The sequence below is a fragment of the Megalops cyprinoides genome, chromosome 9 (assembly GCF_013368585.1).
Source record: "Megalops cyprinoides isolate fMegCyp1 chromosome 9, fMegCyp1.pri, whole genome shotgun sequence".
Taxonomy (NCBI): domain Eukaryota; kingdom Metazoa; phylum Chordata; class Actinopteri; order Elopiformes; family Megalopidae; genus Megalops; species Megalops cyprinoides.
In genome coordinates this window covers 19172964-19198663 of record NC_050591.1, presented here as the reverse complement: position 1 = coordinate 19198663, position 25700 = coordinate 19172964, and the positions used below count along the sequence as shown (strand labels likewise).

At 42.6% G+C, this 25700-nt stretch overlaps 3 protein-coding genes across 4 annotated transcripts; 2 read left to right on the top strand and 1 right to left on the bottom strand.

Moving 5' to 3' along the window:
- The first annotated feature begins 602 nt into the window (after positions 1–602).
- LOC118783460 (ELMO domain-containing protein 1-like) lies at positions 603–10779 on the top strand. Its single transcript, XM_036537341.1, has 11 exons — positions 603–1050; positions 1473–1548; positions 3891–4036; positions 4400–4428; positions 4583–4680; positions 5670–5799; positions 6140–6273; positions 6410–6478; positions 8287–8337; positions 9703–9836; positions 10128–10779. Exons 2-11 carry the CDS (start codon positions 1532–1534, stop codon positions 10301–10303), a joined length of 984 nt encoding a protein of 327 aa, XP_036393234.1. The 5' UTR covers positions 603–1050; positions 1473–1531; the 3' UTR covers positions 10304–10779.
- Positions 10780–14354: 3575 nt separating this feature from the next.
- On the top strand, positions 14355–17293 carry kbtbd3 (kelch repeat and BTB (POZ) domain containing 3). The gene is made up of 2 exons (XM_036536950.1): positions 14355–14442; positions 15147–17293. The coding sequence occupies exon 2, from the start codon at positions 15151–15153 to the stop codon at positions 16744–16746; it is 1596 nt and encodes a 531-aa protein (XP_036392843.1). The 5' UTR covers positions 14355–14442; positions 15147–15150; the 3' UTR covers positions 16747–17293.
- Positions 17294–18652: 1359 nt separating this feature from the next.
- Positions 18653–21226, bottom strand: LOC118783201 (sarcolipin). Of its 2 annotated transcripts, none has more exons than XM_036536951.1 (2): positions 21104–21226; positions 18653–19312 (listed from the first exon to the last, which is right to left on the bottom strand). In XM_036536951.1, exon 2 carries the CDS (start codon positions 19183–19185, stop codon positions 19090–19092), a length of 96 nt encoding a protein of 31 aa, XP_036392844.1. In that variant the 5' UTR covers positions 19186–19312; positions 21104–21226; the 3' UTR covers positions 18653–19089. The 2 variants fall into 2 exon arrangements, with proteins under 2 accessions (XP_036392844.1, XP_036392845.1); XM_036536952.1 differs by lacking the exon at positions 21104–21226 and adding an exon at positions 21017–21097.
- Between the last annotated feature and the right edge of the window lie 4474 nt (positions 21227–25700).

The following is a 25700-nucleotide window of genomic DNA, read 5'->3' as shown; positions in this document are numbered from 1 at the left end:
ATAACAATTGACTGTTGCTTTGTTGCAACTCCCTGATAACTAAACAACAGGCCCCACATTCATCACAGTGTGAAAATATGCACTTAAATAACTGTTATTATTATTAACACTAAGCCATGGTAATATTGCCAAAAATATATGTGTGTTTTTAAAATGACGTGCATTAAACATTTAATTTTGTTTTAAAATGTTTTAAGGGGTCTAATTTCAATGTTTTAGCTCTGATGCCTCAGATTCTTCAGGGTATATTTTATTATGTGTAAACTACTCGTTTTTAAACTTGTTTCTGGGGTTGCTACACATAAAGTCAAGTAAATTCCGTCTTTTAAACTTGGACGTTGGACAGGCCTGCAGCCGTTAAAAGCCAAAACCAAAAAAAAAAAAAAAACTATCTAACATCTCAATACATGATACATATTCAGTGTTCAGACTAAGTAAATTGCACCGCTCTTGCCTCAGCAACAAGAAACACCGACTCCAGTCGCCTAGCGACAGCATATCAATGGGCATACGCAGGAGTGAGAAAATATGTGACATAGAGAACATAACAATGATACTCAGAAAACACTGAAATAAGAACGTCACAAAATAAATAATTCTAATAGCTAAAGGTCGATACAAAGGTGTATTTACATGACTTTAGTCTACGTACATGTTAAAATGTCCATTCTTAAATAGTTTTTTGCCTTAGGAAAGGTGTGTTTTAAAATGCTTAGATGAATTTGGTAGTTTACTGTGTGCATGGACAATCTCCTTCCCGTTCGCATCGTCACACTTCCGAGGCTACTTGAAGCATGCCACCTACGAGCTCTTAGTATGTAGGCCATTGTGAAATTTTCTAGCTATAAGAAACATATTTTTCGAGGGAGCGAACCGCGAGGAAAGGCACGAAGTGTCCCCTCGTGTGGGACTGCTGCTTGGCGGTGTCTGGGTGTACTGCAGCTGTGCATTGCTATGCGGTGGGTGGCATTCAGTGACATGTTCATCATGGAGGAATAACAGGTACCTGCCGTTGAAGAAACAGCACCAACGCATCCGGAATTCAGCTCTGTGCGTTTGTTCTTTTACCTATTTCGTGTGTGCATTTTGGCGTTTTGATCAGTGTCTGATGCACTTGTAGAAGAAAACTACACGACTCACGTTTTGCTGAAAGTGAAACAGTCGAATTACTTGCGTAGCCTTGGGTGCTGATTATTAGCGTCGTGACAAGAGATAAAACAGGCATGAAACGGAGTTAATTGCTCTTGTGTTCAGAATTGCGTGTATTTGTGAAAAATGATTCCGATCGTTTGGAGCGACGTATGAATCTTTCCTGGACCGCACGAGCCACAATGAATTTGAGGAATGTCATTGATTGAAATCAAACCCCGACATGTTTGTGTGTAAAATATGGAGAGGGTAATCGGTTATGTAAGACTTGTCAATTCTTCGGTTTGGTGTAGGTTTTTCACATTTACCAATCTGTTTTACAGGGACACAAATCCACTGTTTTAGATTTTAAAGAAGAAAGTAAGAGTAAGAAAAAAACAACATGAAGCATTTTCTAAGGTAGGTGATATAATGTTTTCTAAGGACCTGTTAAAATTTTAGTCATCTTAATCTGTATGTAACAAATGAAAATCAGTATAAAATGTGGGCTTAATTAATTATCTGGGTTTTTTTTCTTTTTCGTTTTGTCGTCTTGCCTTGTAATTAAGATCCCCCATTTCCACCAAATCATTATTTTCTTTCGCATTCTGTGGTTTCTATTCCTATTTGCTTTTTCAGTTAAGTGTGTCGATAGCTCAGCATTATATGTTCTCATTCACACTGTTAACCATTGTCAATATCTAATTCCAAATACCCAGCGTATGAAATGTAGTTTCAACATTCATATATGGAAAAAAATGTGACGTAGAACAAAAAGAATACATTGTGTAATAGATGTGGGATTGGCAACGTCAGAAATGAAATTGATTGAGGTTGAGCAGTGGTTGTGACAAAATTAAAGCAACAAAAAAAAAAAGGGGGGGGGGGGGTGTTATTGATTTCTGTATCCTAATAAAAACACAAAGTATCTCTCAACATGATTAATTCCCATATATAATCTTTCATGTGTCTTTAGCTGATGTATTTTATGTTCAACATTGAACATTGCACATTTGCAAGTGCAACCAATTTAAATGTGATTCCAGTGTTTATATTATCGGTTGAAACACTGTTATTTCCATTGCACTTTGCCCATTGGATATCTCTTATCCTAACCACAATAATAAGGTTTACTAAATCATTCCTGCCTCCTGTAATCTGGCTTTGTGGTTCATGAATTGCTGCCCTCTATTGAAATAGTGCTGTTTTAAGCAGGCTTTGCTCTGCTACAATGGAGTTCTATTGCCATTATGTCATATCCAAGAAAACAAATAATTAACCACAGGATTTCTCAAAATACACTTATGTTGCGCAACCTTTATTTGTAACAACATCACAGCAGATTCAGGAACATTTTAGGTAAGGTACGTTTTTGGAGCCTGATGTTTGTAGCTTTCTGGTTGCAAGTAGTACTTTACTAGGCCTTACTTTGCATCAACCTCTTCATATTACACTTACAATCTTTTGTATATCTGAGGCTAATGCCTATTTATGATTATAGTGTTTACCTGTCTTTCCACAAGGTTGTGGGCATTCAATTCAGATAATTTGTGTCATCACTGAAATGGGTTTGCATGTCTCCTTGTCAATTAGTCTGCCTCTGTGGAGGCTGTAGGCCCTCTGCTTCCATCTCCAGTTTCTGGATGGAGCTTAATAGATCTGCCCCACATTCGACCTTGGTTCTTCTCTCTCTCATTCTGGTGGAGGTATTGTGTGCATGCTTTGCACAGTCAATGATCCAGAGTATGCTCACCCGGCTTCAGTTAGCATTCTTTTTGTGTAGAATCTGCATTCTTGATTAGCATTCTTCTGTCTGTTAGAAAAGCCGTGCTGTGTGTCTCATTTAAGGTCCTTCTAAGGATACCATCTGCAGGTACCTCCCATGACTGGAAATTCTGATACACTCTAGAATCAACTAATTGACAGCCAGCTAAATTAAACTCCACCATAATTAGCATGGTGCTCAGTAGTAACCAAAATGTAGAGATGAATCAGTAAACAGTGAATGTTAGAGTCAAGGATCAACTCCATCGTTCACTGTGGTAGCAGCAATTAAAAATGCATGTAGACACAAAAACACATGCTTTTCACACATACTCACTCACGGTCTGGTCTGTACCTCTCCTATTGTGTGTGAGGGGGAAGCAGCCTATTTCTGTGTGTATCATGCCGACCCTGTGCTACATTACAAGGGCACTGCGGTGTGCTGCGCCTGCGTTCCACTTACTGTACTGCCCTAGTTAATCGCCTGAAATGCAGCGGAGAAAAAACACACTGGAAGCCACTTCTCTACAGAAAAAGGCAAATACCAGTCTACACAGCCTCTGAGCACGACAGACCGATTGGTACAGATTCACCATATAGCCACTGTTCTAAACAACTTAAAAAGGGAACAAGGAAAAAAATACATAGACTCTGCTGGTGTTTTTGGGTCGTGGAGTCTGCGTGAATCAGCCTCTGTCACAATGTCTCTTTGGCTGATGACACAGACTGAAGCATCCCTTTTCTAAATGGCAAATGGATAAATATAACTCAGCTGTGAAGTTAAAATTCACTTTCAAACGCTCTCCCCCCCTCGATCCCTCCCTGCGGTTTCTTCTTTGTACTGGGGTTTGAAGTTAGCCAGCTCTGTAGTTATGTAATGCTGCACCGCCTTGTATCTTCAGCAATGATTCTGATTGCTTTGAAAGCAGCCCTCAGGAGACCTCTGCCAAGGTCTTTCCCAGTTTAACGTTGTGTATGTCTGCTTTCCCTTCCTCCAGGGTGCTGACCCAGTTCTTCCTGTTCCTTTACTGCAAGTTTCTGTGGCGGACCCTCAAGTTTGTGACCCGAAAGGTCACAGGGCGATGCGAGCTTCAGCGCATCTGCTACAGCAACAAACCAGGAGCCCGCAGGACCCTCAAGATAGGTAATCACTGTAATCAGATATCAAAGCACTTAGTCCATGAGCCAGGACCCTGAATTTTGGTGATCGGTATCAGTCAGGGGATCAAGAATGTGACATTTGGATAACTCTGATTCTCATCTTCTAGCAATATGTGATATGAAGGTATGTTGTGTGTAATTATTTGTTAGAGACTGTAAAAATATATTTACTACAAAATGAACTGGCTCCCCCCGGCTCATGGAGTAACTGGGAATAGGGTAGTTACAGATGTTACTTCTGTCATTGACAGGAATCGCTGTCAGGGTTTAGAGACTCAAATGTGTAAAAATAAGACCCTGAAACAATTGGTGTGAGTGATGTAAGTTTTCTAATTTGTCCTTACAGAGTCCTCGCTCAAGTTCTCCAAGAGTGAGGTGAGTGGCCTGGCAGGGGTTCTAATATGTCACACGTGTTGGTATCTTTTAAAAAGTGTTCTGGCGGTGGTTTCAAGGTCACTGATTTCTGTTTTGTTGATATATATCATACACAGTAGTTAGTGTATTGCCAGTATTGTTTTTTCTACCTCAGCTCCTGCAGTCTGCAGTGAGCTCCCATCCAGATGCTGTTGAAAAGGTCATCGATGACATCATGACTCTGAAGAAGATCAACCCTGATGCAAACCCACAGTAAGCTAAGCTATAGCTGGGAGGTCCTTTCCATATATAAGTTACATCACACAAGTAGTAGCAATTTCAGAGGTGACAGTACTTTTTTATTGACTAATGGTTCTGGCATTCCATTATTGATCTTCTACTGACCTCACTCTAAATGTTATTCAGTTTTTCCTGGTATGTGATCCATGGTTGTCTCTAAGTTTTCAAAAGTTATTCCAAGTGCCTTGACTACTGTATAAAATTGCTTAGAAAATGATTTTTTACTATTTTGCACTTTGGTATGTTTTACTTGTAAGTAATCTAACAGTTTGTTAGAGCTGGATATACTGTACTTCCACAGGAAAATTTAATATGAGGATTAATGCAATGAGGAGTTGATGCACCAATACCATAAAGTTAGCTGTGTACCCTACATTTTGTGACATGTCTCTGGGCCTGGAGGCTCTGATGCTCGCTGTGGTAAAAACATGACCCCCAGCATGTAAGTTATGGCTATGTGTTAATGACCCCCCTCCCCCATCACTGCCAGCTCTAGCTGTGGAGCTTTTTTCTCCACTACAATAGATGGAGTTCAGCCTTGACTCTGGGGAGACAGGTGCCAGTATTCTGTGGTGGCCTATTGGAATATAGTTTCATGTTTAACTGTGTTGCAGATTAATGTATCCAGGGGTGTAGCAATAGCTTATGCTGTACTTCAGTGTGTCCACATATGTAGCGGTGACCTGTGCTGTAGTTCAGTATTTTTACAGATGAAGTTGTGATCTTTGCAATAGTTCATTATGTTGATGGGTATAGAGCAGTAATCTGTGCTGTGATTCAGTGTTTCAACAGATACAGCTGTAACCCGTGTTGCAGTTTACAGAGTCCACAGATATAGCAGTGACCTGTGCTGTGGTTCAATGTGTCCACAGATATAGCAGTGGCCTGTGCTGTTCAGTGTGTCTACAGATAGAACAGGGATCTCTTTTCCTCCTTAACCCATGTCTGTGTTTCTCCCCTAGGCTGGGTATCTCTCTACAGGGTAGTCTTCTTCAAATTGTGGGCTACAGGAATCTGGTGGTGGATGTGGAAAAACTGCGCAGAGAGCCGTATGACTGTGAGAACACTGAGCATGAGGACATGCTGCTTAAGGTGGAGCCAACATCAATAGTGTCTGTAGAGTGCACATCTTAACACCTGCTGTTATAACTGTTGTCTTTAGAGTACATAAGTGAATACTTGCTGTCGTAACTGCTGCCTGTGGACTGAAAACCTGAACTCCTGCTAACAGGTGTTGTCATATTAGCCAGAACTTTATCCTAACTTGTTAGCCAACCTTATTCAAGTTCAGCGTGATGTTGATTTGAAACAGGACCATTATTGGCACATAAACTGACAATCAATACATTTGTTATCCATATATCTGAATTTTCTCCAGCATTGTGTTGTATGAAGTCTCACACACAATGTTTTGTATGCTTTCCCCTCGTAGCTGTGGAAGACTCTGCGTCCAGATGCTCCTCTGACTGGGCGCATATCTAAGCAGTGGTGTGAAATTGGTTTCCAAGGCAGCGACCCAAAGACCGACTTCAGGGGCATGGGCCTACTGGGCCTGCACAACCTGTTGTGAGTGGGCCTATTGTGAGAGTGGGTCTGCTTCCTGTGGAAACAGGAAGCCAGATTTATTGCTGATATAGGAAAGAAAACATCTGTTAATGGAACTGACCCTCCTTCTTCGGCTTGCTTCTCTCACACATTGCAGATACTTCGCGGAACACGACAAGGCCACAGCCCTGCAGGTGCTTCATGACTCCCTTCAACCGAAGCACAGGTCAGGAACTTCTGCCTTCTCAACCTTCACCCTGTCATTCATTGGGCGCAGTAATGTGGCAAATCACCTGTATAGACCTCATTTAGCCAGACTTGTGATATTGTCTTCATAGCCAGGGATTACACTGAGGGAAAAAGCAGAATACATTGAAGGGAAACTTTAAAATAATGCAAGAATGTTCGGCAGACAGAGGAAAGAGAGAAGCACTTCAACAAAAGAAGGCAATTTCTCACAAAAAAGAAACTGGAATGTGCTTTACGTAATTTGGTAACTGCTGCTTGATTAACTCTGTGTCCAGTCTTTCCACATTAGCCTGCCCCACAGAGGTTTGAATAAGAGTTCTGTTTTTGAGAGCTTTTATCACCATGCTCAGAAGGCTTAGTATAGTTGCTATTTGGACAATACAAATTATGAAGTTGTAGAGCAGAACAGTGGGGATGTTCTATCACTGAGACTGTGTTCCAGTAGCAAATGATTCAAGCAGAAAAATGAATCCCCACTAGTCTGTTACTCATAACATTGAAATTAAGTTGAAAATATATTTTAGTGTTTGGGTCTCAGCATTTCTCAGACTTCCTTTATGATGAGTCAGCAACATTTTGATTACCTCTGAAGATTTAGAACAATGCTGTCATCAATGGAAAGGGGAATTAACTCAGTATTGTAGGTACTGTGTTATCTTTCAGAAGGAAATAAAATTTCATAAGCTGCTGTGTAATGTTCTGGAAAAAGCTGGTCTTGGTGTTATAATGTGGAAGTGGTTATTTAGTTAGTTAGTTATACACTGGACAAAGAAGTATTTACCTTGAATAATTTTAAAGTTGAAGTGATAATATCCACAGTGAGATGATGGTATATCAGGTGACACATTGTAACAAAGTGCTGTACCTGACATGTCCCTGACATCACAGCCCATTCTCTGGCAACAATTTCTGAATGGTAAAATCAATAGGTGATATCCCAAAAACAACATCATTTAATAAGAGGGAGGAGAATCAGCTGCCAGCACTTTGCCGTCTTTGTTTTGTTGCATTCCACCCTGTCCACAGCACTCTGTTACATTTCTCATTCATTTCTATTCTTTGTTATTTTGAGGATTATGGGAGGGGGCATTCAACCAAGCCACTGTGGCACTTTGTCTTCAGCCTTGACTCACAACTGTAGCAAGTAATTTTCTTCAATTCTTGCATCATCACACATTCAAGAGATTGTAACAAATAAGGAATGAAAAAATGTAATACTTGCTCAGATTTGTTTCTTTAAGTTAAAGACCACCATGGTGGTTAGATTGAATGCACCCTTCTGTACTCCCTGCACTGTGGTTTATTTGGGTGATTTTGAGTTCAGCACCTCTACAGTCACTTGCATCACTTATATCAGTCTTTCTTTGCTCACACTCAGGTGTATCTCCAAGGAGGAAGCAAGGTATTTCATCTTCTCTCACTCATAGCGCTCTAAGTTAATTTTCACTTTGTAACTTTAATTCTTCTGTTCTCATTTTCCTTTCAGGCTTAAACACGTCTTCACCTCACCCCGCATACATTAATGTGCGTTCATAAACGTATTGTTTTGAAGAGTGTAAAAATGTCTCCTCAGTTTCATTTCCTCACCTGCTTTGTGTGAAAAACAATGGACTTAACTGACAGACGGAAAAACAGTAAGAAGACACGAATGAATATAACACAAAAAACTCATAAACTGATCAAATGTTCTTTGATGGTAGCTAATCATTTAAATACTTCTTAGTCATCGTGCTCTCCTGGCACCTGACTGCAATTCTTATTTTTCCCTGGCATGTATTCCTGCAGCAAAATGAGCAAAGCCGACTGGGAGAAGAAGACATTTGACAAAGCAATAGGGTGAGTGTGCAAAATGCTGCAACCCTGCCCCTTCCCTCGACTCCCTCTGCAACCCTGCCCCTCCCCTCTCGTCCTCCTGCGGCCCTGTCCTTCCCTGCCCCTTCCACCCCTGCAGCCATGCCCCACCCATTTTTGGTGTTCGCCTTAGACAGGTGAAGAACTGCTGCAATCACATTGATTACTCTGCTCCATCTGAGTAGCGTGGGCTGCGTTCACAAAACAGATATCCCCTCAGATCTCTCTGAGAAAAGCACAGGCGGCCAGAAAAAAAAAAAAAGAGCAGCCAGTTCCTCTACTGAGGGTTTGCCAGAACCCCAACAGGATTATGGGTGAGCAGAACAAGACCAGTATGCAGCATGGCTCCACCCAGCAGCAGCAGCCACAAGTGTGACATCAGCACACTGACATGGGGGAAGGCTGTCCATTATCTTAAGTACATCATCAGACCCTACACACAGGCCAAGTCACCCTCTGGGCCCCTGACTTTATTAGATGGACTTTGTACTGTTTCTTTGTATGCCTCTCAGGTAAATGATGACAGGCAAATGTAAATACAGACACACCCATGCACACATTTACAGACACAGACATGTGCGTGTGCACGCACACACACACACACACACACACACTCTCACACACACACACACACACACACACACACACACTCACACACACACATGCATGGCCATGCACACGACCACATACACATATACACAGCGCACACAGCCTCTGCTGGATCTGCACTGAGGTAGAGCAGAAGGAGCTGTGACAGGATGGACAGATGTGCTGGAGAAGAGGGGAGAGGAAGTTCATCACTTGGGGCTGAAAAAGCGTAGGCAGCCTAATTTGAAACGAAGGCAGGGTGGGATGAATGGAGGGTGAGGATGAGAAGGGTGGGGGGGGTGAAGCGGGGTTGGCTGATGCTGCAGAAATACTTTTCTATTACAAAGAATCACTGACATTGAAGTGATCAGGGTGCCATGGTGTCCAGATGTTGCATGACTAAACAGCTTCAGATTAATGTTATGCAAAAAAATAATGAAATCATATGAAACCATATTCAAACCGTGGGCTGAACAGATGAAGCATTCTTATTCAAGATTCTGCATGTAGCAGGTTTCTGAATTCAGAATGAGAGGTATCATCTGACAGTCATATTCTAAATATCATTTTAGCAGATCTGTGCTGCCGTGGTCCTGTGTGTGACTCAGTAGAACCAGCGGCCATGAGTAAAACCTTCACATAGCAAAAAAATAGCATGTGTGTAATGCTGTGTGTGTACATGTTACTGAGTGGGTGTAGGTTCTCTGTGATAGAACTGCAGTCCTTGTCTTCTGGTGTTGATGCAAAATTGTGCTTGTGCAGGTACTCCTTTGCCATCGTTGGCATCAACATTACAGACCTGGCGTACTCGCTGCTGGTGAGCGGGGCCTTGAAGACCCATCTGTACAACGTTGCACCAGAGATGCCCAGTCTGGTACACTTCCAGCAGACCTTCTGTGAGTTTCCAGAATGGCTTGAATAGGTCTGCTTTCTTAAAGCAACAGTCAGATGAACCCAAATGAGGGAATCAAAACAAGTGGGATTTGTTTTTCAGTGTTATGGCGTATAGTGAGTTTCAGCTCTGTTTGTTAAGTGGCTGTGTATTAGTGAATTGCAATGTGGCATTTCATGTTCTGACTTAAAGCTGTTGAAAATACATTCTGAATCTCTCCCCACTAATAATACGAGAGCTGTAATGACTATGAGAGAATGGTTGCTGGTATATTGACAATCTGCCTATCCCTCAGGTTACCTAATGCAGGAGTTCCACAAGTTCTGGATTGAGCAGGATCCCTGTGACATCATGGAATTCAACCGCATCCGAGACAAGTTCCACAAGAGGGTCCTGAAGCAGCTGAAGAATCACAACATGGCTCTCTGCCCCCACTTTGCTGCTTCGGATCTTCACCTGGTCAACCTGTAGTCACCTCAGCCTCAGACCCCAGACCCCAGACCCCAAACCCCCGGCCTCCTCTGTCCTGCCAGCTGCGTCACATCACTGCCACCTGCTCAGCCCCACCCTAACCCGTTCTCTTCAACAGCCCAACACCCTCTCCCCCTGCACAACGCCACCAGCACTACTGAAGACCATGGCGATTGTACACATACAGGACAAAATTGCAAGCATGACTCCACTGTGTCAGTAGCATGGCACATCACTAGAATCAATCACACAGCACACAGCCCTGCTCTCATGCTTGTACATACTTGGCCAAATCAAGCAGTTCGTTGTTCTGCAAGATGTTAACCTTTGAGTGCTGATGCTATTCAACTTAACAAATTTATCGGTAAACACAATCTCTCTATCTATCTATCTGTTTATATTGAGAGGGGAAGAGAAAATGAGAGAAGCTAAAAAGAATCCATTTTGATAACAGGAACTTGTGGATGTTACATTGTTTGTGAATGTCATACAAACACAAGATTTATGATTTTATATATGTATATATATACATATATATATATATATATATATATATATATATATATATATATGCTGGAAGGTGTGGCACATTATAGCCAAAGCAATAATTCAAGGTTTATTTGTCCTGCCGATGTGATTATAGGTGCAATTACTGTTACTGGTTATTAGGATGAAACCATACATTCACAGTGGCTATCACATCAGAACTGTGGTGTTACACTGACTGCCCATCATCACCAGCACTGTTTCTTTGGACCATATTATGATGCATGTGTGCTGAGTCTTATTAAGAAAACATTTACTTTATTTGTAACTGCTTTCCATGGTAACATATACAATATGAAGTATTATTCCAATATCAGCATGTTTTGCAGCTTTTTATCTTTAGCTTTGTGTATAGGCTTGTAAAGTTCCTTGATTTTTGGAATATTCATATTGATTGTCAGTATTGCACACATTTTCTCTGTCAAACATTGCACCTTGTTTAAAGACAGCAGTGGAAAGTGCAATGTAGAATCTTTGTTTTAGCTTGAACAGATTTGCTTGATGTGTGTGTGTGTGCTAAACAACAGTATGATATTGAAGCATTAATGGCCTTGCTTTTTTTCTGTAGTGTTGTACAGTGATACTCCAGTGTAAAAGTCAGTCTGTTATGGAAATATAATCTCTTACCGTTGCTTTGCTCAGATGGCAGTAACACAGTATTCATTCAGTTTTTCTGCTTCACATATGATCTGAATGATTGTGTTTTTGTACTTTTTTAAATACACAGTTTGATCAATAAAGGCAAAAGGGAATTTGTGTTTTCGGTTAAATACCATCCTTTGTGTGCAATAACAATATAGAATACTTTATTAGTAGGGCATACCTGCTGTATGAACACATTTGTAATAAAAATAAGGCAGACAACTCACAGCTGAGACCATATCTTGGAATCTGCCCTTGTCTGGGAGACCAGCGCTGGTAGCGCGGTCGTTTGTGCAATGTCCTTAAATGCACTGTGCGGTGTGAAACGATGCTTTTAATTTATACTAAATGCGTACTGTAATAAAGATCAATACCTGAACTGCTTGGCTGTTTCATGTTTAATTATAAAAACGTCTTTGATGGCCGAGATTTGACGGTACATAAATGACTGGCCTGTGTCTTGCATTTAACATCGAAGAGAGAAAAAACACGTGAATGTTGGTGGAGAAAATACCTGACATACATGACAACTCAACCGCCTGCTGGAGGATTCTACCATTCATACATGCATATTAAAATACCTTGATCATCAATAACCATTAGATACTATTCCATAAGCATAACATCTTGTCACATTTTCATGTTATCATTTCAAATGGAGTTAGTTCATTTAGACTAAAACCAATCAAAAGAACCGCAATGTGCCGAGGTACAATTTTGCCAAGAGACACGTGAATCAGCTGTTTTATAAATGACAAGGGAGGCATTAAAATTTTAAAGCGCGCAGATGCTGTCTGGACACAGCCTTCTGCAGAAACCCAGTAGCTCAGCACAACGTATTAACGTCGTCGGCCTCTGGCAGGAAGCGTACTGGCGAAGCTTGACATCACATCCTCGTGTCGCGGTTTTGTCATGCCCACCGACTGCAATTCTCGACTCTTCCGGTATATTCTTCAAGGCGGAGTGACTGCTGTCCGGGGTGCTGAAATCGTAAGTACGCGCTTTAGTGTTTAAGGCGATTCGATTTCACAGTCACGAGAAATGTGACAATGATGTCGAACCATTTCTCTCAATGACTTTTTCCTTTTTATTATTAAATGATACAGAATACAACAGTTAGCCAACTGAAGTGTTAGGCTGTAGGCTGTATGTTCCTTCTTTCTTTTTAGCTATAAAGCAACGAAAGCCACATCATATAAACTGTCTATAGACAACAAATTAGACGATTCTTGTCAGACAAATAGCTGTGGGCTCGAAGGTCTGACAATCAAGACTGGTCAAAAGCAACGTATTTCTGTCTGCAATTTACTTTGTACTTGCTACAACCGCTGCATTTTAAAATGAGTAATCCAGGCATTCAAAATGATTACTCAATTTCAATGTCCTAACTGTGTCACCTTATCATATTTTATCAAACATTTGAATCTCAGAATATTTAATCTATCTTCTATTATTCTCTGCAGGCTGCACAACGTTGAGACTGCAAATCGCTAGACTTATCGAGGTTAGGCTATTTACCTGAAACTGCAATTCATCTATGAGTTTACATTGTCCAAATGCACAAAAATGCTACAGGCATGCGCATTAATTTTTGTGTGAAGGAATAAAATTCCATATTTCGTCTTTAACGCCTATGGCACGAATTTCGAAGAGTTCAGTTCATCCCAGGAAATCGGAGTCTGAAACACCATGAATGTCACACCGTTTGGGGGATATCTTCAGGACATGCGGGCTGTATTTAATTGTCCTCTGTTCTGTTTTACAGTGTTTGCGCAGCGTGGTACTTCAGGATCCCTATAACATCGGAGCATTTGCGCGGAGAAGGTGGTGTGCAGTGTGCGCTGTACCAGCAAGTATGAAATTATTGCTGAAAGAATTTTTTTTATAGTTTTAAAGGTTATAGATTAACGATGTTTAAAGATCTTTTGTGATTTTTCTCTGCCAAAACGTTGTTTCCGAGAAGATGCTGTTTCATGAGCTGATATGTCAGAATGCCATGACTTAAAGCCTTTTTTCCCCATTTTTTTCCTTATGTCTGTGTAAAGTCTGGAATCATACATATTAAGCCCAGCTGTATAAACATGTCCTAAATCAGATACTTTGCGTTTGTTTGGGATGGGTGGCTCATGACATCAGTAGGGGGCCAAGTGTGACAATATAGTGGTCTCATGACCTGCAGGAGAGGAGTTGCAAATCAAGTTGCTGTATATTATCCTGAAAGAATTCCTCTTGTAAACAGGTAGATAAGGTCCAAACACATTAATCCCCACAGCAATGTGTGGAATGGTGATAAGAGTCATATAATTTGCGACCAGAGGGTGACTGACTCCAATCACTTGTCAGCTCACTTCTGTTGCCCATTGCTGTTGTTCATCTGATTTGCTGCAAGAAAGACACAAAGGCGTTATTCAGTCAACATATGATGTAAAACACTGCTGTGTCAGCTAGGGCCTCAATGCTACCCAACGCTGGAGAGATGAAAATGGGTTTAGTCAGCATTGACAGAGCCAAAAAATTATGAAACGTGCAAATATCATGCCCCCCCCCACGCACCCACCCACCCACACACACACACACACACACACACACACACACACACATACACAAACACACACGCGCGCACCCCACATCATCCAACAGGAGCAGGCTCGAGTGAGCTATGATGTCACTTTGTGAATTTGTCCCTGTTGGCTGACATGTCTATGGTTGTACAGGCTGGGACAGGGAGTGATGGACAGGCAGTGCAACAGTGTGTTGAATGGGGCGGAGTGCAACGGGGTCCTGGAGCGGAAGTCCATGGTGCTGGTGTCGGAGACCCACGGGCAGCAGATCCTCAGCGTCCTGCGGGGCTTCAGGGAGCGGAACCTGCTGTTTGACTTCAGCATTCTGGTCAGAGACGAGACCATCCCCTGCCACCGCTGTGTGCTGGCGGCCTGCAGTGACTTCTTCAGGTATAAGTACAAGCGGAACCAGCTCGATGTCGTCACTGCAGTCTGTGAACCAGAATCCCGTCCAGTGCAGGCTGTGATTCATAGCCGGGTAGCAGTTAGCTGTATCTTGGAGTACCCTACATGTTCCCCACTTTATGTGGTGACCCTAACATCTGCCCTACTTTAGTGGAATTACTTACTGTTTATCATAAGAGAAACTGTCTCCCAGCAGAGACAGTGTCATTTTTGCAGTTGTTCCTTTTCTAAGCGTATCTTGGACCTTAATACTAATCCCATTCTCAGCTTCTTTTTTCTATACATCCTGCTAGATATAACTTGTAAGTATATTGAACAAACATACCAGATACGTCCTGCATAGCGGCTAAATATAAGCCACAGAAAGGTCTACTTTATATGAAGTGGAACCAGGAGTGGTAACTGAATTACCTTAGAGCAATTTCTCAAGAGAGCAATTTCAATATTTGATTCAAGTAATACTTATACAGCATATACCACCTGGATAAGATGATCTGTTAAATAACAACCAAATAATTAATATCACAGTTTGATAAAAAAATATGGTGATTTCTGACTCTTTTATTAAAAATACATCAAGAAATTCCAAACATATGAAGAGCTTAAGGCATGTAAGAAAGTTGAGATGAATTCAGTATGTGATGGATGAATACATAATTTGTAACTTGTCTGGTCTTGTCCCCTTGTAGGGCCATGTTTGAGGTGAACATGAGAGAGCGTGATGATGGGAGTGTCACCATGAGCCACCTGTCTCCAAAGGCCATCCGGGCATTCCTGGACTTCGCCTATACCGGCGAAACGGAGATCACAGACGACAATGTGGACATGTTCTTCCAGTTGTCCTCCTTCCTGCAGGTGTCTCTCCTGTCCAAAGCATGCAGCGACTTCCTCATCGAGACCCTGGACCTGTCCAACTGCCTGCAGCTGCTGGCTATCGCCGAAGGCTACGGCTCAACTCGCCTCCACCAGCGTGCCATGGAGTTCATTACACAGAACTTCCACGCCCTCACCAAGATCCCAGACTTCCTCGAGATGAACGTCGGTGTCTTGGAGAAGTGCCTGGGGGCGGATGAGCTCTACGTCCCAGACGAGGAGGCAGCACTTAGGGCGCTGCTGTTATGGACCAAGCATGACCTGGAGGGCCGGCGCCCACTTCTGCCCCGCCTCCTCTCAATGGTCCGACTGCACCAGCTGCCCATTGAAGTGCTGGAGGAGCTCGGCCAGTCAGAGGACCTCCTGTCCAGCAGCGCAGACTGTATGCAGGCTGTCAGGGACGCCACTGCCAGCCTGCGGGAGTTCAGCGGGTTCTTCCTGGACGCCAGGCCCTCCACCACGGAGCGGTACATCTACGTGCACAAGACAGAGGAGAACGGGGAGATCCGCCACACCTTCTGCTACAACATCGAGACGGACCGCTGGCGGGAGCTCCCCCAGATGCACATCACCGACATGCCCGGCTCCAGCCTGGCTGGCTTCGGGGAGAGCCTGTTCGTCACAGGCGGCTGCAAGGGCAACTGCTGCCGGGCCGTGCGCCTGCACATCGCCGAGCCCTTCCACAACGCCACGAACGAGACCTGGTGCTACTGCCCCGTGCAGAACAGCTTCCAGCAGGCGCCGCCCATGAAGAAGCCGCGCACCATGCATACCTCCATCACGGCCCTCCGCCGGATCTACGTGATCGGCGGTAAGACCCATGGGGCCCGGAGCATCCGCAGTCTGCTGGATGTGGAATACTACGACCCCCTAACCAGACTCTGGAGGTCCGTCAGCCCCCTCCCCAGGGGCATCTACTACCCCGAGGCCAGCGCCTGCCACAGCGTCATCTACACGCTGGGGTCTGAGGTGGAGATCGCCGACGTCTTCAACCCGTCCCTGGACTGCTTCTTCAGGTACGACGCCCTGGCTGACCAGTGGTGCCAGCTGGTGGCGGAGTTCGGGCAGTTCTTCCATGCCACGCTGGTCAAAGCGGTGCCAGTCAACGACACCCTGTACCTGTGTGACCTGTCCACGTACAAGGTGTACAGCTTCTGCCCCGAGACCTGTGTCTGGAAGGGCGAGGGCTCCTTCGAATGCGCCGGTTTCAATGCGGGGGCCATCGGCGTCGCTGACAAGATCTACATCCTGGGTGGGGACTATTCGCCGGACGAAATCACGGACGAGGTGCAGGTCTATCACAGCAGTCGCTCGGAGTGGGAGGAGGTCTCTCCCATGCCTCGAGCACTTACTGAATTTCACTGTCAGGTGATGCGCTTCAACCGCGACAGGGACCCCTGGAAGTCTGACGCATGAACTCGTAATGACCAACGCGGGACCAAAGCTGCATTGTTGATAGGAATGGCTACGTAACATGTCTTACTAAGAAATTAGATCACAGCTTTTGTTTCTCTTTAGTCTTGATTCTGTCTTTCAAGCTGTTACCGAATGCGGGCTGAGATATTTCAGAGAAAACTTCCAAAAAATGTAATGTCACATGCTTTTCCTTGAATGTTTTAATCCTATTTTGTTGCCACTTTACAAATCAAGCGTGTCCCAGTTGGCAGCCAATTTAAATAAAAAAAGACAAACATAGAATTGCCGTAAATAAAAAATAGATGTGCAAGAAATCGAATAACACGTAAAAAGGCCATTTTCACATGCCTTCTGTTTGAGGCATCTGAGACTAGCTGAGACTCATGAACAGGCCAACCCTGCCTCACTCTATGCTGCAGAGACTGTGATTTTGGCCTCTTGCCATGGTCACCTCCCTTGCCAATCATCCCAAGGCCCTTTCCAAAGTAGTACTTGAACATATACCAGCACCACACCACTCACAGCACATCTGCAATGAAAAGCTCTTCACCAGAATTACTTTATAGCTTGACTTATTTTTTTTATTTTTTTTTAAATGTATTTTTATATCAGTTTATATCAGTTATTTGATACATCGCAGATGAAATAACTGACCTCTTATATTAATCTATTTGAGTTATCTATGAGTGTCCTTTATAAATCTATGTACAAATCTATATTTGATCATTGTTTCTGTCAATGTCTCTGCGCATGTTTGCACTGATCTATGGAGAAATGTAATACTCTGGTGAGGTATGCGGTACGCTTTAGCGCTGTATATTTATACATATGTAATGTTGCACAGCATATAGCAGTAGTACTCAATCAGTGCCTAATGTATTTAATGCCTTTTGCAGCCTCTTTGTACTATCACTTGTGTTTTCTTTTCTATCAGACTCATTTCAGATCTCCCTGCACTAAACTTGACCTCTTGGAGTCAAATGATACAAACTTTTGGTGGAAAAAGAGACCTGTGAAATTTTGTTGGTGAAACACATACACAAACACACACACACACACACATCTTTTCATTTGTACCCTTCATATAGATTGTCATGCACTTACATGGTTTTCCAAAGGTGAGTGTCATGCATTCATATGATCATACATGTTTTTTTCACTGCTGCAATAAATCACATGGATGGATGTATGTATTATATAGAGTACAACTGGGATCCCCTTGTTCTTACAATTGTGTTTTATTCTACAGAGTGGACTTTCCTCATTATGTGACACTAAATGGTTTAGTGTATCCTGGGAGGTTATTTAGTGTGTTTTGATGTAGTAAGTGGGTATTCTGAGGACACAGGCATCCAGCAGTATAACAGATTCTATATACTTATGATAACATACATGAAATATGTTGTAATTAGAATGCAGTTCTGTCTGGATATAACAACGGTTACCCCTTGTGTTGTTCCTAATGACTTCATGAGGCAGCAACAGTCAAACCACCCAAAAGCCAATCTGCTTGAGTCATTTTCACAGAATGCTTTATGATAAAATTTTATGAGTTGTAAAATTGAAACAGACCGCAGATTAACAGATTATCTGTAGTTTCATTTGAAGAAAGTAGGAGTAGGAAAGTTATCTCAGGACTTTCAAAATTAATTTCAATTATACAGACTTGTATGTGATCTGCTGCAAATATTAGAAATATACATAGGTAGATTCTACACAAGTCAATTTAATTCTTGATTTTCTTTTTAATTACAGAAATTTTCAAAGATAACGTTTCACCTCTTATCTCCCTCTGCTGGTCATCACTGGAATAATGCAACCAGGGACTTGCACCACAAATCAAATAGCTGTTTGCTTTGGACCAACTGTCTATCCATAGATTCACAGAAAAGAAACACACATTAGATGACTACAGAGGCCTATTTTATTGTAAAAACTGTAAACAGAATATTCAGATATCACATGCTGATTATATTTTATAATGTGAATGTTTTGGTGCAAATAAATTCACAACACCTTTCTGCACCCAAGTAGATAACATTTAGCATTTCCTTTCTATGGTCTTAAAGCATTATACAAGAACAGTAAAAACAAAGAAAATACAAATAATTTCAGACCTTTGCCGTCAAATGAACACATCTAAAAAGTTACTTTAATGAGTTATTCGTAGCACTGATCTAAAAAGCTTTAAGTATTTGAACGTGTAATGGCTCAGGACAAGACTGTGAATGAGCGAGACCACTCAGAGTGCTGGAACTCGACACAGCTGCACTGCGTCAGTGTTGACGCCTTCCATGGCTGAAAACGCACTCCGTCCTCCAGGCAGTTCCCCTGCCCCATGCTTCAGTCCTGGTAGGACTTGACCAGAAGCCACATGAGCAGCACAGTGATTAAGACGATCATGAAGTTGAGGAAGAGCTCCTGCACAGAACGATCCATCCTGGCTGGGGGAGCTGGGCTGGACGAGAGAGAGGCGGGGGTGACCGGCGGGTTTACAGCAAGACTCCCAGCACCAGGGGATCAAAAGTCGAGAGCGAGGAGGTCCCAGTTGTCCCAAATAGACAGCCTAAAGGCATGAACAGAAAGAATGGTCAACCCCTAAAGAGTCTGAATGCCTCTGAATGCCTGAAGCAGCTGTTTATGCATTAAAAACTGTAGAGCAGAATGAAATAATCAGTAAGTCCCTGGACTGATTCTGTAGGATGTGGGTTCAAATCCTGGGGAAGCTAATGCTTTTGAACAAAGTTGTTCTGACTTGACTGCGCTGATGAAAATTGAGCTTTTAGGGTGGTTTATATGGGGAATGCATAAAAATGCATGCATTTTAAGCGTCCTTCTATGTTCACCTGCTGAGCAAACACAGTCCCTGGTGTTATACTCACTTGCAGTCACACATGATTGGGTGCAATGATATATTTTAAGCAACAATTACAGATCTAAAAATGCCCAACATATCTGAGGTGCCTGAAAGCTAGAGAAAGACTGGATATTAGGAAAAGCTTCTCTTGTAAGTGTTGATGTCGCGCCTGTTGATCCAGGTGGGGTAATTACCCTGCCCTTTGTTACCCAGTCAAGGGATAGAGGGCACATTGCTCTCTATAAATACACACGCAATCCAAAATTATTGGGGGATTTTCCACCAGACCCTGAAACTCTACACCTGCTTTGGCCTGTCTGAAAGAACCCATCATTCACCATCCTTAGAACCATTACAATCCACCCATTGACAGCTCATTGGCCGCTTGTGCCCAGATATCACTTTTCTGCAGCGTGAAGCCTGAATAATGCCGCTGCAGTCGTTGTGCTTGGAGTATCTATTCACAGATATGGTCATTATGTTTCAAACAGCAATTGCAGCTATTTCACTTTGATCATTAAGATGATTTTAGCCTCTGCAGCATACCTATAAATGCAATATCACAATCTCCTTGAAGACCAATCAGAGCAATTCAATAGCTGCATCCCATTCTTCAGGCAGAGATAGCAATTCAGCAGTCCGCGTTCACTCTCAATCACACCTTTCTGTGAAAAAGGAACCTTAACGAATACTGCACAAATTCACTTTTGCTAAAACCATAAATCATTCCAATACCCACTGCACTTTAGATTTTTATGAGTGATGCTCCTCTCTAGAATGATGTCATGGCAAGATACTTGAAGAAACATGCCTTCATTGATGTATCTTAACATCACCCAGTGCATTAAAGAGTTCAGTACAGTATATCACGGTGCCATCAGATGTGTAAGAACACTGACTGTGAACTGTATGGCATGGTAAAATGGACCTCTTTCTCCACTAGGAGGATAAGACATTGGTATATTTTTTTGTACTATTACTGGGTTATTTTTTTATCTTTGTTCTTTTCTGAGCAGATCTTCTCAGAATTATGGTCTGCATTCACAGGCATTATCTTTTACTGTTCCTAGGGTCAGAACGCACCTACATAATGCACCTCAGTCATGGAATTCTTTACAAAAGATACGTAGATTAGATGAAATTGTATTCATCTGAATTTAAAATCTTATTAGATAAAAATATAGCTAAATAATCTGGGATACCTGTTTTTAAAGCAGACTACAACGAATAACGTTTGCTTATTTGTATTTTTCTATTTTGTGTGTCATACATACTCAATGCACTAGAATGCACTTTACCTCTGACATTCTTGCCATCTCTCTCTCAAAAAAGAAGTTCTTAACCTCAAGAGACTTCCTGGTTAAATAAAATCAAATAAAAACATGACATCCTCGTAGATTGCTCTGTACCCACTTTACAAAGGATGCATCAAAGACTTTTGAGGGCAAACCAATGACCTGATGGGGTGTGAGAGTGGAGAAACAGCATAGGTCCTCTCACCTGGTCGAAATCAGGGACAGGTGTGGGGTGGCAGAGAAATGACCCTCAGTAGCAGGCAGGCGATGCTGGTGGCACTCTCCCTCTCTCCCTGGTCCATCTGATCTGGGACAAGCCTGGGAGTCCCTAAAGTAGTTTGAGGGGTGGGAACCAGCCAGCAGGCTGGCACCACATGATATGCTGATGTCACTCAGCAAGTACGCACACCAGGACCAGCTCAGGCTTCAATTGGGTGACTTTCTGGGGTAGGACAGAAGAAGGGTGGAGTATAACATAGACTTTAAATTATCTTTCATCCTTTAACTACTTTTATCAATCTATCATTTGAAGCACACTAAGTCACTAAGAGCATGTTAAATCAACTTTTGTCAACAAATGTAATGTCCCTTTAACAGTACTTTTATTTATAACAGTATTTTAGTTAATATTGAAAGATTAAAACAACTTCATAGTTATATGTGCTCCTTCATATGCAGATATACATATACCTGTCTGTTTCCTTGTTTGGCCCATTTTGAAAGGTTGTGTCTAGGCATCCCATGAGCCCATACCGCTCTCCTATATGCCCCAATAATGCCATGAGTGTGTACAGCTGCTGGTGAGCAACACCAAGACACCCATCTTCAAAACATCTTCAAAACAATCACTGAAGTCACAGCTCTGAATTGCCTGTTTTGTCATCTTAGGTATAGGTATGAAAAGGGAGTTTTAATTACCGTGATGACTACGTGGCATGATTATTACTGAGTGACCTTTAGGGAGCAGAATGGCAGCTGAGAGACAGACACCTTATGCCACAATAGAAAAAAAACTTGCACACGAAGGACTTGTATTTGATAGCGAGTGCCTAATGCTTTTGGGTTATGTGAGCTTAATATTCAATGAAATGCTCTTTTGGTGTACCTCTAATGAGGGTCTTACCAGCTCACACTGAAGGATGGGGCGACACTAATGAAATAAGCTGTCAAAAGCCTCTCCTCAGTGACAGGATCAGCCCTGGCTCGGTTGATTTGTGCCCTGGAAGGATGATTCTGCCCAGAATCTAGGAGGGGCTGTGGGGATTTGTGTCGGAGTGCCACTGCGCCCCCCCCCCCCCCCCCCCCCCAGAGCTCTGCTGATGGGCATGCGGTGGATCAAAGTCAACAATTGTGAACTGCATGGAAACCCATGAGGATGCATATGCTGCAGCTGCAAGACTCACAGAAATGAAGCCACCTCGAGGATGACAGCCTCGCAGGTCGCCACGGCTCTCTGAGATAAAGCAGCCTGTGGGCTCCAGGCGTCTCTCTCTGTTCATCCACAGTCAGGAGGTGGTGCCGAAGGGGTCAACACAAACAAATCGGGCGAGCCAACACAAACCCCATGGGTAAATTTGGTTCTCTGAAGGACAAACCCTCCCTCCTCTGTGCGAACTCTAGGGCGCCACCTTTTTTTGGATACAAACATGGCGTTACACTATTTATTTGCTTAGCCGCCATCCTTATCCAGGGGCATATATTTTCAGAAATAAACAGTTTATACAGTAGTCTCCTTAAAATATCAGTTATATTCATACTGTTTATATTTTATTTTATTAAAATAATTCAGACTAAGTATTTAATTGAAGAGTAAAACCGCATTTTGTCCCCTTGCGGGATTTGAACTTACATCCTTCTAGTTTCCTGTCACAGACGTAAAAATGATTTAAAAGTGTTACCCTGTCACAAGAAATAACTTGAAACATATTCCCCCAGGCTGCATGTATGTCTGCATTTGTACCCATGGTTTCTCTGTGAAGATCATGTTTTGAATCTCATAGCATCTTGTAGCCAAAGTGAATGACCTTGAGCGGCATTGATACAATTGTTGAAGACTGCAGTAAACTCTGTGTGGTGTCTATGTCCTAAAACTCTGCCTTTGCAAGTAAAAAGTATACTATTTTGATCTGAAATACAACACTCCCATGCTTGTAACCAATACAAAGATGAGAGTGCATTCTAGAATGCCCTGTGCAGTGCCACATTACTTCCCCTGCACTTTTAAGGTCCTTTGGGCATATCGCCACTTCTTACAGCTGTTCACACTTTTGTTGCTACACTGAACCAGAAATAGATTTTGCAGGATTATTCCAAATTAAAGGTGATAAATGTAGTGCCACTGCTAATTTAGTAATACATGTCCTATACTGTAAGTTTAACTGCTTGCCATAATGTGTTTAAGAAGATTGTTCTTTACATTTAGCCATGGAGCCTTTCTCTGTGTGACAAGGCTGGGTGAGAGTGAAATTCCTTTTCTGAACTGCCTTTGATAAGAGGGCACTGCGTAGAGTTATCGCAATGGCAAATAACAGTCTTGTGATGTCACTGCTGCTTCTCTGCTGTAGCTCCTTATTGGTTGACCTTGACAGATAGAGAGCATGGAATGTGTGGTAAAATTATACTTTCACAAAGGATATGTTTAGGTTTATTGCTCTCACCTTTGTTGCTGACTATTTTCCCAAACCTTCTTGACATCAGTGTAATTTTCTTTGATTACCTGGTATTACTGTACAAGATACATGCCGTCAACAGCCTCATATACGTGTCTTATTTCGGTTTCCACTTCTCACTTCACAGTTATTATGTTACGGTGATCTACACAATCAAGCAGGGAGTCAGGGTTGGGTGGTAAAATCATTGCTGGAATTTTAAAAACAAGATCCAGTTTCTCCAGCACATTCCATGTCCAGGCAATTACAATACAAAGAATCTGGCTGGAGTTCTTCCTTGGCAAAGGCCACGACACCATCTGAGCTGCAATTACACTGTAGAAAACTGTGGCTATTAAAAGGAAGAAGACCTGGAAAATGACCACCTGAACTTTGACATTTGCCAAAATGGAATAATTGCAGTTATATGCAGACAATATACTACTGTTTAGATGATGTTTTTCTATAACCTTAAAAAGAATAAGAGAATAAGACTTAATTGACATATTTCATTGGAGCGGGCCATAAACAGCCTCTTGTGATGTGTCATGTGCAATAGCTTTTTTATGGGGGGACATATTTGGCACAGACAGCCCTGGCATTACCTGTGAGCATGTTTTGAATGTCATGTATCAAAAGGTACAACCCTCTGAGTGACTGGTGGTGTGTCACTGATCCTGGATGGAAGGCATACTCACGTAGGCCTGAGGCGTACAGCCATGTTGTGCTGGCTGATCCCTGTTTTGTATGGCAAGGGATTCCCCACCAGCCGTGTGTCACAGAACCCACATGAGACTTTCTGACAGATGGCAACAAAATGCTCGTTATCAGTCACAGCAGTTGCCTTAGCTTGATCCCAGTTCAGAGGTTAGGCGCACATCACAGAAAAGCTCCTGGACGGCCCACAGACTAAGGCAAACGGGGCCCAGCGGCAGGGAATGCAGGCACAGGGTGTGCATTAATTGATTCCACTGAGAAGGGGCTTAAAGCATGCCGCCACGGGCTAGTATCTGGGTTCATGTTGCCGACTGATCCCCCTGAAGTGTTAAAGCTCAGGCCGTAGCCCCTCTTCTCACTGTCTCCGACAGGGCAGGACGATGATCCCTCTTTGCTCAGCAGAGCTCCACAGCACAACTGTGACAGGCATTTTACAGTCTGCTGCAGCACAAACACTGTCCTATAGGGATAACCAGGGCTTCATCTTAATGCAGTAATCTATGGCTCTGCATTACAGACATGTCCAAAAGGTCACACCGGATTACTTCCAAAGGCTTCTTGCTGTCTATACTTCTTGATTTATGCAAAAGAAACTTCAGGTAAAGAGAAGGAAGACTCTTAAAGACTATATTGGGAGAAATCCCTCCTTAGTGGCAAAGAAATGTGTTGCAGGCCATTCCATTCCCTTTCACCCCTACAAGGATATCCCTCCCACTTTGCATCACTGGGACATCTTTGACATTCAGCCCACTACACTGCCTCACTGTAACGAGGCTAATTCCGGGGTCCAGCTGATTCAACACGTCATAGCTTTGAGGTCAAATCCATTCCCATTGTATCTGTATCTGTATTTACCTGCTGACTGGACTTCAGAGAGGTATTGGCAGCCGCTGTGTTTTGTTTGCAGAGCTACCGCTGTGCTGTAAAAATAATTCCACCGCAGCATGGAGGGATTCCTTCCTAAGGTAAGAGGCAGCAAAGCAATCCAATGTGGCTCGTATGAATGTGAGAGGATGGAATTTTCTCTGGGCAAACATCCAGAATGTGAAGAGCAGCATATAATAGCTCCCACAGAAAGACCACAGGGGCCATCGAACAGGTGGTCAGGGCTCCAAGGGATCTCGGAAGTATATGATATCTTGTCTGCCCAACTGTGACCTACTTTGTTGTCCTTCATATGGAAAATACATAACAGTACGAAATGACTGCAAATTTAAAGGGAAAACCGGCTACAACACTGTAATAAAGGAGGCTAACGTTAACTGATTCATTTGTCCGTATGTATACTTACATTTGAACCTCATCTGTAGGAAATACTGCGTAATTTCAAGATATGATCACGTGTATGTATATGTATCACGTTGTAGATCCAACGTTTGACAACTTTCTGATTTTTTCTTGTCTAGGAACCATTTGTTTCGTTCATGTTTCCTTCAG